The 13,125-nt window shown below is 46.5% G+C and overlaps 2 protein-coding genes across 5 annotated transcripts in view; both read left to right on the forward strand.

Moving 5' to 3' along the window:
- arhgap5 (Rho GTPase activating protein 5) overlaps nucleotides 1–10,801 on the forward strand; it is a 34,526-nt gene extending 23,725 nt beyond the window's left edge. For all 3 annotated transcript variants that reach the window (XM_029138478.3, XM_029138479.3, XM_055505557.1), the window contains exons 4-7: nucleotides 3,231–3,308; nucleotides 5,305–5,436; nucleotides 7,311–7,416; nucleotides 7,596–10,801. In XM_029138478.3, coding sequence (XP_028994311.1) covers nucleotides 3,231–3,308; nucleotides 5,305–5,436; nucleotides 7,311–7,416; nucleotides 7,596–7,914 — 635 coding nt within the window. In that variant the 3' untranslated portion in view covers nucleotides 7,915–10,801. The remainder of the gene's footprint in view (nucleotides 1–3,230; nucleotides 3,309–5,304; nucleotides 5,437–7,310; nucleotides 7,417–7,595) is intronic.
- A 367-nt stretch (nucleotides 10,802–11,168) lies between these two features.
- nenf (neudesin neurotrophic factor) lies at nucleotides 11,169–12,981 on the forward strand. Of its 2 annotated transcripts, XM_029138792.3 has the most exons (4): nucleotides 11,171–11,408; nucleotides 11,489–11,549; nucleotides 11,905–12,008; nucleotides 12,318–12,981. In XM_029138792.3, exons 1-4 carry the CDS (start codon nucleotides 11,271–11,273, stop codon nucleotides 12,492–12,494), a joined length of 480 nt encoding a protein of 159 aa, XP_028994625.1. In that variant the 5' UTR covers nucleotides 11,171–11,270; the 3' UTR covers nucleotides 12,495–12,981. The 2 variants fall into 2 exon arrangements, with proteins under 2 accessions (XP_055361566.1, XP_028994625.1); XM_055505591.1 differs by lacking the exon at nucleotides 11,489–11,549 and having other exon boundaries at nucleotides 11,169–11,442.
- Nucleotides 12,982–13,125: the final 144 nt, after the last annotated feature.

Below are 13,125 nucleotides of genomic sequence, written 5' to 3' on the forward strand. Positions count from 1 at the left end.
CATTTACTGTAGACCCAGGAGAACATTGTGAAGCTAGTAACAAAAACGTAGAACACTGTTCACGTCTCCGCTGTGCGGAGGTTTTTCCATCTCACCTTATCTCTAATCTGATTGTCTGTGCTGCTGAGCCTGACTCATCCTCTAAAGTCGTTATCTTAATGAGAATAATGTGTTTAAAATGGAATGTTTGTCCGTTTATAAGGTCAAGTAAACATTTTGTTCAGATGTGTCATTATCAATCTGTTCAGGTCAAAGGTCATCGCCCACAGTGACACAGATGTTGGTTCAGCAGCAGCAGGGATGATGTTTGGACCTTTTCCTCTGGGCCTTTAGTCAGTAACAGGCAGAGGGTGAGACAGGGAAGCAGCTCTGAGCTAAGATGGAGACCGATGAGCTGAGCTGTGGTACTGGATCCTATCGCTGTTACACGAGTCTTATCAGATCCCCACAGCGTTGACTTCCTTCCCCTCAGGTCCTCTGTGTGTGTTACTGTACATCCTCTGGACTCAGATGTATGAGGTGACGACACTTCATCAGGGGCGTTGCAGGTCACTTTAAGGTCAAACTAAATGAGCCATGCTGAATTCAGGTCACAGAGAAAATCAGTGTTGTGTTACGTCAACGGCTTGTGATCACTGCAGGAAACAGGCCACAAGTGGTGACAGTGGGAAGAAATAGTTTGTTTCCTCAGCCATTGGCCTTTTTCCAGCTGAGTGTTTGAAGAGAAGTGCTTTGATTTGATGTAACAGGTACAAACGCGTGATGACTCTTCAGTTACACGCTGCTGCATGTGAGACCGCGTCCAAGTCGCTGGTTGTCTTTCATCAGCTGCAGCACTAAACACTCGCCTGCGTCGGAGCTCAGGCGAGACGTGGACGCAGCCACACAGCAGAGCTGGACTCATCAACAGCAGCGCTCTGCTCTGTTTGTGTGTCGCACATCACAGCGTGGAAAGTCCTGCAGCAGAACCTCGTAGCTTCGGCCTCTCATCTGCCTTTTGTTAACATTCCAGTCCTGTGCACGTGTGCTTCTGGCCGTCATCATCAATCAGCGCTGGCGAATCGCAGTTCACTGAAAGTAAACATGGGGGTGAGGAACATGCTGGTTGGACTGGGAGGAGCGTGTGGAACCAAACAGTTAAAGGATGATTTCAGTCTGGACTGTGAGGATCTCACACACGTCTACAAACACGAGTGTGTGAAGCATCAAGATCAGATCCACGTCACGGAACACGATGTGGACGCAGCTCATATTTAGACGAGGTCTAGCACTGACTGTAGGTTTCAATGCAAAGGATCATTAGTCAGCGTTCCTGCCTCCAAGCCTCCATGTAAGCTCTGGTTTCAGTTGGAGCCTCCGTGAGCTCATTTCTTCATCCTCGTTAACATTCTGCTGGAGGAATGTTCTGCTTCTGGCTGCTCGACGGTCAAACAAACTCCGCCGTTCAGGTGTGTCGAGCAGGAAGAACCAGAATCTGTAGAGAAACGTTTCACGATGCTGGAAAGCAGTTGGAGCCTTGTACCGACGTGTTGCTCTGTTGTGTAATTTAGTATCAGTCGCAGCTCGACCTTCACAAAAGCAGCCGTTTAAACATATTTATGTATGTTGAGTGTTTAGAACGCGCTCAAAGCTCCCACACCAGCGCTGAGCCTCCTGCTGAGTGAGAATCACACGATGCTGCTGGTTCCAGTGGGCTCTCGCTGCTTAGCGGGAAAAAAGATTCCTGCTAATTTAAGGACATCACACACCTGAGTCAACACACAGCAGAGCGCATCACACACAGTCCATTAAAGCTGCATTTACATAATACCTGCCTCTGCAGACGCACGCGTGCGTCTGTGCTGCAGCGAGTGACCTTGCAGCAGCAGCAGCAGCAGCAGCAGCAGCAGCAGCGGCGGCGGCAGCAGCGGCAGCAGCAGCAGCCTGTGCTCAGTGTGGATGTACGTGTGCTTTCGCTTTGTTTCTGCAGCCAGAACACACATTATAGCTGTAATTAAGACCCTCTGTCTCCACATGTGCTGGTCTGAGATCAGCTGTCCGGTGCCAGCTGGCTGTGAGGTTTACATTCAAAAATGCAGTTCTCAGACCAACTGAAGCCTGTTAACGGTTGTAAGTTCATTTATGAATATTGACTTTCCTTTCTGTTAGAGACCTCGTTTTCAACACACATGCACACGGGACATCGAGTCCATCATGATGTAGTAACAATGACTCAACAAAGCATTCAGCAGATGTATCAAAGCGCATACAAATAGTTTGAAACCTGAGGAACCAAGTGATTAAACAGCCGCGGTCGCTGCTAAGACGAAGTCCATTAACAGCTGATAAATGTTTGGTAATTCACATAGAAGCTGCAGGAAACAAAGGCAGTTACTCACCAACACCCGCAGATGCGTTAGTTTGTATCCCACAATGTAAATGTGTTTACACGAGGAGAGTAAACACGATGTTAAATGGAAGTAAATTAGGACAGAATGCCACAAATGTATTAACGCGTTTATTAAACCAAACTGGCAGACGAATGGCTTCAGTGCAGCTCACAGATTCATCATATGATGGTTTACATCATTATAACTATTATTGGGAGCAGCTGGACTGTCTTCCTGTAATTTTTGATAATTGTGATAGAAGTTGGTTGCCTGGCAACCGTTTTGTTTTCCTTCATTATGTGTGATGTCAGCTGAAATATTTATATACAGTGAAAAAAAAGAAAATTCAATAAAATACTCGATCTGTAATCAATGTATAAACATTACGTACAGTTTCTGAAGGCACCAGAGCAGCAGCTGATGCTCCTCTCACTTGTTTGATACTGTGATAGATAGACTCCACGGGGGACGGGTCAGCGACGGGCTGACTCCAGGCGGCTGAGCATGGCAGCGTGTGTCACCGCAGCCGCACCGGGATCAGCTGGTGACCAATGCACGCAGCCTTCAAACAGGCCTGTGCACAGCAAATGAGTGGAGCTACATAGTAAATACTGTTCAAAAGGCGGCTGAAACCCAGAGAGTAAAACCGCTCGATAGTTCTTGTTGCCTGGAATGTGAAGTTGTGCAGATTCTAGTTCAATGAAAACAAATCTGAGTGTGCGGTTCCTGAAAACCACATTTGATAAAGCCTCTTGCTCGGCTCCTGTCGGCCCATGTGTTTCTGTTTAACCCTGTAATGCTGCGTTTCGGCCTAAACGTGAGCCGCCGATCAACTGAAAGCCTGTTGTCTTGTGCTCGCAGGCCTGACGACGGAGGGGTTGTACCGTGTCTGTGGGAACAAGACGGACCAGGACAACATCCAGAAACAGTTCGATCAAGGTAAGACTCACCTGAACACGGAGCACGCGTGTAGCTGGGATTTCACAGCCCAGCGGCTTCCTGTTATCGTCACGGAACGAGGCTCTAAATAAGTTCCCCGTGAGCTTAAATTGAGGTGTTTAGAAGCTCAGCAGAAATGCTACCAATCGAGGTGTAGTAAATATGTGGAGCTCAGAAACTCAAGCTTCCTGACTCTAAATGTGGCCACACAGCAGAAGAGCTTAAGGAGAAACACATGCACAGGATCTGGTCAGCGGCCAAAGCGACTGTGGGAGTAAATAGAGTCACCGCAGGCGGCTGTTTTACAGGCAGAGGGGTAACGAGCGGCTTTTGTCCCACGCTGCTCATTAATCAATCAATTTTTTATTGTGCAGGATTTAAAGCAGCTGAGGAATCTGAGGCTGTTGTTGACTCACCTGAACAACAGAGAAACATTGTCCTGTGTAGAATAAAGTCCAATTAGCTTTAAATTAATAATAATAATGCATGTTTTAAATAGTGGGTCAGGAGGTTGAAATATAAAACCAGTGTGTTTCCTGTGATCATATGACTCCACCAGCCATGCGTCGGTTTCCTTTGTGTCTCCAGACCCGCAGTAAAGTTTCAGATTCAGGCCAGTCGGAGCTGCTGAGCTTGGGCTTGCAGGTGTCTAAACCTGCTGTTCCTACACATGTTAAGTAAACAGCAGTCGTCCCCTGCTGGCTGCTCCTCATGACTCGCCTCAGGCGACCGTGTCAGGTCAGATATTCCCGTGTGGACTCTGCACACGCGTGTTGCAGTGGATCCACCGCTCTGAATAACGCACCATTAGCGCCAATTAGCTCCTCTGTCAGTAAGAGGCTCGTGGGCTACGCATCCCTGCTGCTGAGGAGATTTCTATGCAATTGGTTGGATTTAAATGAAGGCGCTTGGGGAGGAGTCAAGGAGGATTGTGCTTCTGCTTTACTACAAAAAAAGAAAGTTCATTAATTAACTTTTAATAGGCGCCTTCTGTCTCCTGAGCTTCTTTTTACCTCTCTGTTCTGTTTGTTCAGTTCCATGCACGTGTTTGTATGTTTGCAGCCTTTCAGATGCTCTTCGACTTCGTTACCTCAGGGCTCTGTCCTCTGCCCGTCCTCCTCCTTCCCATCGTTATCATGTGTTTATATATATTTTCCTTTTCATCCAGGAGCCATGAGAATGTGGATGTGTGAGTAAAGACTCCAGACGAGAGATCTGTCAGTATTTGTTTGAACTGGATGTGAGCTCTGCTCCATCTCAGACCAGTGATAACCTCTGTAGCTGTGATCAGAGACCAGCTCCGTCCTCCATGGCTGCTACCAACTACCCACAAGCTTTTTAAAATCCTTTTTCAAAGTCAGGCACTGACCCAGGAAAATCCAGTTTGACTCGCGTCTCAGCAGAACAACTCGGTTATCTGAGAGGGCTCCTCGTGCTTTAACGGCTGTTACGGGGACTTGTCTTCTAAGGCTGTGTCTTTTCCACATCTGCTTTGGGCCTTTGTGATAGACCTGCTCCTCCTCACGCATGCTGCTGAAGCCTGCATCAGAGCCTTGCCTTCATGAAGGTTACGTCAGTGTTGCAGTGCAGCGGCCCATGCAAAATAATGCTGAAATATCAACTTGCAACACAAATATCAAATATTGTTCATATATTACTTTTTCAGCAGAGCTCCTCGTCGCATTTCACCTTAATTCAGTAAAGGAAGGAAGAATACTGTGTAAACTAACTCTATTTACTGTATGTTTCAGTGTTTGCAGATACGCAGCTGAATTTAATTCTGGAGTATTGTGTTTCCTAAATGATATTTGCTGTTTATGTGTAATGTTTGCGTGTAGTGTAAAGCTGGTGGGAGCAAACAGCGGCAGCCTGTGTGCTGTAAAGGCTCATTCCCTGGTTGGGAGACGTATGGGCACATGCTTACATCCCATCCTGCAGCTCCGGCTCCGTTTACGCTGCAGCAGCAGCTCAATCGACCTCCTTCTGTCTCCTTTAGATCACAGCATCGACTTCGTGGCGATGGACGTGGCGGTGAACGCGGCTGCCGGAGCTTTGAAGGCTTTCTTCGCCGACCTGCCCAGCCCTCTGATCCCCTACAGCCTGCACCCGGAGCTGGTCGAGGCCGCAAGTAAGCCTGAGCCATGGGTTCACCTGACCCTGTGGCTACACCTGTACAGCGACGTGCTGTGATGATGATCAGGGATAAATTACTAAGAACTAACCCACATGACTCTGGTCCCAAATCTCGCAAAGGTTGCAGCTTCAACTTTATATTGAATTACGCAGTGAAATGAAGTCTTCGTTTGGTGTTAGAGACCTTGGGCTGCAGAGATGTAACTACACCTTGTAGACACGAGTTGAACCGTGTTCGTGATTCATCAAGTTATTCCAGGTTTCTTTAGCTCCTTCTGTGCTGAGACTGAGACTTAATCTTTCTCACCTCACCAGCAGCTCAGGGGACTTTGCACTTGTGCATCTCTGAATTTCAGGAAGGTTTGTTGATTAGCAAACACTCACTGAAGGTTAAATGCCAACTGTTAATTTGCTTGTTTAGTCATTTGCGTGTTTTGCATCGCTGGCTCCTCCAGACTGTTGAATTGTGTAGCGATCTCACCTCAGTGTTTTGGTTCTTCTGTCATTCTGAAAAAGCTGCAGACTTGAAAAGATAACTCACCATAGGCTCCCAGTAAATGATGTTAATGAGTGAATTCTGACACAGAGTTTCCTGGAAAATTACAGCCTTATCTGATAATTGTTCACCTGATTTGTTCCGTACATCATGGATGTGTGAGCCCAGACTGGCTCTGTGGCATCAGGGCTCCGTGGGTCCTGTCATCAGCTCCAGCTCTCTGTGGGATGGTTCTGACTCCGACTGTGTGTTTGGACTTAATGTCACGCTGCAGAATGACTGTGATGGTTTCCTGCATGTGCACAGATGCACAGTTAATATCTCACTTAGTCGCGTCTTGAGTTCGCTGCTGCAGAGCTGCAGCTCGGTTTACACACAGCTCTCTGTCACATCATACGCTCTTAAAGGCCTGGGAGGCTGTCACACATCTACGCCGCGCTCTCCCACTCTGTCCTGGTGATACTCGGTGCTGAAACCCCCCCCAGGCTGACGATGGCAGATTAACGAGCCAAAAATACTCTCAACCAGAAATGGGAAAATAATACATAAGAATCTCCTCCTGTGAGAAGACAAGACTTAGAGACTGTGCTGTCTTTTCTTCCTCGTCTGAAGGTGGAATGTTGTCTCTGCAGTAGTTTGATTTCTTTATAGTGGTATAAATTTAATAAAAGGGATTTGATTTGTTGCCATCATCAACTGTTCCTGTCATTAATGTGGCGCTGTGCTAGCGTCCATTATTGACCCCTGACCTCTGTTGGCCATTTAAAGGGCAGAGGTCACCTCAGCTCCTCGTTAAGTTGATTGATGAATAAATCGGAGGCTTCCTGTTTGTTTGGAAATGTCCTGGAGAATGTTCCTGAGCAGAGTAGGAACAGACTCTTAAACGTGAGGTCTTTCAGCGTGAAATGTGTATATAAGACGTGACTCATGTGAATAACAACAATGGATAAGTTGAGTATGAAGAATCAGTAGAATCAGAATGAAGGAAGAGGGAAAACCAAATGACTGTAGCAATGATGTTGGTTCATCTGGAGCAGGAAAGCCAAAAATAACCTGAGCAACCTGGAGCGGAAGGACACATTTAGGCTGTGGAAGTTATTTCTGTAACGTCTGGAATTTACAACCTTTACGAGCTAAAGTTCACACAAGCTTCATCACAACAGGACTGGTAGAAGTGGTGCATGCACCAAATGTCAGCGTGGATCAGTGTATGTTTACTGTCTGGGAGACGTTTGAGTTGCTTGGTGATGCTGTGTTCTACGTGGGAGCTGCTCTTGGCAGCGGCTCAGCCTTTTGTTGTTGCACTGTGTAATTTCTGTTCCCAGGAGAGAGTAACATGTAAAACGCCTCCTGTCTTCTTTCCCGTGCGTCAGAAATCGTGGACTACATGGAGCGGCTGCAGGTCCTGAGGGAGATCACCAAGAAGTTCCCTTCTGTCAACTACCAGGTCTTCAAATACATCATCACACACCTGAACAGGTGGGACACGCGCGCACACGCACACAAACGCACGCGCACACAAACGCACACACGTACGCACGCACGCACGCACACACACACACACACACACACACACACACACACACACACACACACACACACCTGGCTTCTGCTGGCCTCGTCCTCGGTTCTGACCCATTCCTCTGCTTCCTCTGCAGGGTGAGCCAGCACAGTAAGACCATCCTGATGACGGCCGACAACCTGTCCATCTGCTTCTGGCCCACGCTGATGCGGCCCGACTTCGAGAATAAAGACACGCTGTCGACCACCAAGCTGAACCAGGCGGTCATCGAGGCCTTCATCGTGCAGAGCGACTACTTCTTCCACGGTGGCGAGGTGGCAGAGAGCTCCAGCAGCGAGGGAACGCCGCCGCCGCACTGCCACAACATGGTGGAGGCCCTGCTGCCGCTGCAGCTCCCGCCGCCGCTGCAGCCGCAGCAGATCCAGCACAGCCTGCACCCCGACCCGCTGATCTGAGACCAGACCGTCCTGCTGGGACCGAAATGTGGGCTTGGCTGCTTTCCACCAACAATCACCTGGAGGAGACAGACATCGTGAACCTGCTCGCTGAGCGTCTGCCGCCCAGTCTGAGGCGAATGAGTTTGGCCTTTGGAGACACTTGTAAACCTGTGAAATCAGCTACTTCCTGGATTAGAGATTTGCAAATGGACGTGGCTTTTGGCTCCGTCTCCCACACACACAGACACTGACACGAGCTGATGAATGATGATTTAATGTGGCACATAGTGACAACACTAGTCGTTAAGCAGGGTTGGGCTACAGGGATTCTGGGCTGCGTTTGAGACAAGTACAGACATTTCTCCTGATAGAATAGCACACTGGGGCTAAAGAGTCGTCCTTAAGCCCCTCACTCTTCCTCCCACTGATGGGAAGAAAGGAAGGTTGGACACTTCATGACTTCAATTCAAATCTGAAACACCTGACACGGACTGACTGCTACCTGACTCACTGCCCCACTGTGGGCGGAAAGGATTTTAGAGTCTTCCGGCAGATTTCCACATTTCAGCACAGGAAAACTTTTCTTCTTCTAATTATCTGGAATCAGTCCATACGAGGAGGCGAGGGAGCGCTCCTCCTCTCTACCGGCGCCCCAGACATCAAACGTGCTCGCAGATGATGGATTGTTTTTGCTCCGGGAAATTTGAAAGGAGCTCAGCTTTTAAATTTCTAAAGACGAGCTGAAACAACCCTGTTCCCACTACGTGAACTTTGACCCCTACAGGGCAGCACATGCACGATTTAGCCGGGTCCCTGATGCCAACTTCACGTCTGTTTGCTTAGTTTGTTTTCATTTGGATGAATTTCTTTTTTGTATTTTTTGTAACGTCTGATGGTTTCTACCAGTGTTTGTTCGTGTGTGTGTGTGTCTGTGTGTGTGATGATGATGATGATGATGTGTGAAGGTGTCTCTGACCTGTGGTCTGCATTACAGACAGCTTGTACCTTCTGCTCAGTGAAGGGAGGAGGGAAAAGGAACTTAACTCCTAACGCTCCGTATGGGACTCCACAGACTTCACTGCAGCTCTCATGAAACATGTAACTGTTCAGCTCTAACTGAGGCGTCTGGTTCTGAACTGGATCCTGGCGCCGCCTCGACGATGGCACATGAGCGAGACAACCACTACGTCGCGATGCATCGAGGAGGCGCCTCGGCGCATTCTCATCTCTGCTTTAGTTCTCTGTTGGTTTGTTGGAAACGAAATTTGCATGTCTCTGTTTTTGCCACTTAGTGGAAAAAAAGAACTTTACAGTTAAAAAAGAGGAAACTCTACAGACGCTCTACTTCAGATCTGCATCGTTGTATCTGAACCATTTCTGGGTTAAGGGGAACATTTTAACAGGAAAAGTCAAGCTTAGTTTTTTCTATCAGTTTTCTTTCTGTCATGCAAGAAAGAACACACTTAATATCATATTTTTGGTTATATGTTGAATAGTTTTCCCTAAGTAGAGGAAGAAGTATATATAAGTATATATATATATATATATATATATATATATATATATATATATATATATATATATATATATATATATATATATATATATATATCAAGATTTATCGGCAGCAGAGATTGCTGATTTAGTGAAATACCACGGGGTACTGGACTATATAATCTGTCAGAAGCTATAATCATTTTTCTTTGTGGTTCTATTGAGACCCGTTCTTGTTCTGATGGTGGGGGGGCAGTCAGACAGGTGTTGTATTCACATGGTCCCTTGTGTAGAGAAGCAGCTCCGGTCCCTCCTTGCTCTTTTCATCACACACTAAAAAGGCCAAAGGAGAATCTTCACATTCACCTTTGACTCAGCTTTGTGATCCAGCTCTTCCCCTCACGTTTTCTGCAGGTTGATTTTCTGCAAACAGCCTGAAATAAGCGTAAAGCGACAACAACATCTGTGCTTTAGCGAATGAGAAGCACAAACTGAGGCTGTGTAGAGTTGAACGTGTGGATGAGCGTCGTCGACGAGGGATGCGGTCGTCTCCTTTCAGACACGTCTCCTCCTCTCGGCTCCTTCTGTCGAAACCTGACAAATGAAAAATGATTGATTTCAGTAAACTCTCACTAATGTCACCAAATTGCTGCAGTTTGACTAAATGTTCCTCCTTCTAATTTACTAATGTGAGAATTTACTACTTTGATTAACTGAAGTATTTGAAGGTTTTAACCTGTTGAAGGGATTTTATTGCAGCTCATTTAAAGACAAAATTCACAAACATTCCTCAATAGATGAAAATAAGGATGTGTTTAATTAAAACAACTCTAATTATTTAAACAGGAATAGGGTCGGTGATGCAGCGTCAATAGTATTGTTTTTAACTTGAAGATTATGAACGAAGCCAGAACCCTGACTCTAACCTGAATTACGGAACTTTAAAGGGCACCTTGAAGGGGACACGTGTCTGGAATGGCAGCAGTGACAAATAGTTTTCCTTGGATATGTGAATAAGAGGCGTTAAAGGGCATAAACACTCCAACTGGATCGCAGCCAAAAGCCCGTTCTAAGCTTCTGCGGTGATGGACTGAGGGATGTTGAAGGGCACATTGAAGGGAGCGAATGGAACTGAGCCAAGAGCTTCCTGGTCCAAAGGCTCCAGGTTCTAGGGAGGGAAGGGAACGTCGGTGGGCGGGGCTTCAGCAGCTGCTAGAGATGTTAAGGTGTTGTAGGTTCATCTGTCGTTTTCATTTTGTAACGTTTTATCACACCGGTGTACAAACCACCTGACTTCTAACATCATCCGCTGTGTATTATAGTAAATAAAATGATTTTCAGAAATGAGACTCTAAAACAAAAGTTCTTCTCTTTCTCCATAATGTTTCCAATAAATTTTCTTTTTTCCAAAGCTGCTGAGTCTTGTTTTCTTTCATGATGTCAGTTGCTATGAAAAATTTTTAATTAGTTGTAAAATTAATTATTTCTACTAGATTGTTAAGCAGCACATCTTTAGTTTCAATCAATGAGTCCAAAACTGCTTCCAATGAGTCAAAATCACCAAAGAGTGTAAATATAGTTAAAGACGGATCCATCTAAAAAAACACAGAGGTGCCTAAAGCTGTAAGTCATCTTTTGTTTCTGGATCCAGTCAGAAGCTTAAATCTTGAGAAAAGCTGACGTGCGCCACCTGCTGGATAAAACTTGAACTGGATCTTTATTTAGCCCCGTTTACGTCACAAATTCACGGATTTAAGCGTAAGGTTGTGTAAAGCTGTGTATGAAATTTCCCACGGTTTTAAACGCAGCTCCTGTTGAACTCGTCCTGCCGCGATACGGAAGTGGAGAGCGGAGTTTCTGCCTCAAACGCAGTTTTTACCATGGCAACAGCGCACGTCGGGCTCCTGCTCGTGGTCGTTTCTGCAGCTTTATCGGACGATGTCCGATTAAAACAAGCGGCCGCGGAGCCGGTCCGTTTGTTCACCGAGGAGGAGCTGCGGAGACACGACGGCACCGAGGTAACAACCGGAGCCGCGGCGCGTTCACGGACAGGTACAGGTGTGCGGTAATCACGCGCCTCACGGGGTTTGTTTTTCAGGAGGGACGTCCCATTTACATGGCGGTGAAAGGAGTCGTGTTTGACGTCACCAGAGGGCAGGGTAGGGAAACCTTGAACGCATCACGGCCACACTTTTCACAATCTTAAGTAAATAAGAATAATTACGTTGGTGCAATGACGTTTGATACGATACATGTGTTTAATGAGCTTTATTATTAGCCGAACCTTTTAATACACAATAGATTTAACACCACAGAACAATAAATGACCATCTACTATTATATACACTGTAAAATGAAATTAAAAGCCATCAGAAGGTCTTTCAATGCAGTTCTCATATGACTGGGTGAAAATAACTAATAACTAGTTAAACCCTGGTTTAAGTTTAGTGAACTAATCACCACGTTTGTTTCTGAGTGTTAAACACACACTTCGTTGCTGTCCTCTCTCGGCAGAGTTCTACGGTAAAGATGCTCCGTACAACGCGTTGGTTGGGAAGGACTCCACCCGAGCTGTAGCGAAGATGTCTCTGGACCCGGAGGACCTGACATCAGATACCGTGAGTCCAGGTTCAAGCTGATGCTGCTCATCAAATGAGATGAATGTTCGAGCCGAAAGTTTAACCTTTGGACAGAGTCTGTGCCGCTGTTTCATTATGCTGCCATCAGCTTCATATCTAACAGGCAACACGACGAAGAGTCAGTAAATAAAAAATATATATCAGCAAGGCACAAAATACCTACAATGTCAACGCAGTGGCTTCTTCTGTGTTTTCACATTTTTTTTGATCATTTAAATGTAAAAGAATAGTTTCAGTTTTATTCAAATTCATTTAACAGAGGAAATCAACATGTCTCTGTCTCCACAGAGCGGCCTCACCGAGGAGCAGCTCAAGTCTCTGGACAGTATATTTGAAGGGACGTACAAGAAAAAGTATCCCATCGTGGGCTACACAGCGTCGCGCATCCTCAACGAGGACGGAAGCCCCAAAGACGACTTCAGGGCCGAGCAGCAGCCGCAGCTTCAGACCAAAGACGAGTTTTAACCCGGGGCCGCGACTTCACACCAGACAGAGACACGAACCAAGGAGGAAGTGACACAAGCAACAGTGGAGGGAGGAGAAAAGCAGCAGGAAACGCTAAACGCGAGAACAGAAGAGTCGACCAGTAGTGAAACATGGAGGATAGAGAGGTATGAGACAGAATAATAGACTAGAACAGAGGCGACAAAGTAGAAACAACCAACGAAGAAGAGGACAGTGCGACGGAAGAGCGACAAACTGAAACTGAGTCCATAGAAGCCGATGTAACAGATGAGTCTCATAAGATCAGATGTTTATTCATAAGCTGTGATGGTTCGTTTTGTTCCTTAATAAACCTCACGTCACCAAGTGACCTTTCATTGGAACCAGCAGAACATCACTCAACGTTTACATCGTCTGGATCCGTTCTGGATCCGTTCTGGATCCGTTCTGGATCCGTTCTGTCCTTGTTTCTTGTGTCGCTGTCAATAAAGTTAAACGTCATGTTGAATAGTTGAGTTTCAGGATCCTCTCTTCACGCCTCACATCCGGCCCGTCGGGCCGCTCCGACCAAAGGTCAGACAGGTGATTGTCTCCGGGTGGAGCTGTGGGTCTGTGATAGCGGCGAGTGGCGCCTCCCACGGTGCCAGTGAGC

The sequence above is a fragment of the Betta splendens genome, chromosome 22 (genome assembly GCF_900634795.4).
Source record: "Betta splendens chromosome 22, fBetSpl5.4, whole genome shotgun sequence".
NCBI lineage: Eukaryota > Metazoa > Chordata > Actinopteri > Anabantiformes > Osphronemidae > Betta > Betta splendens.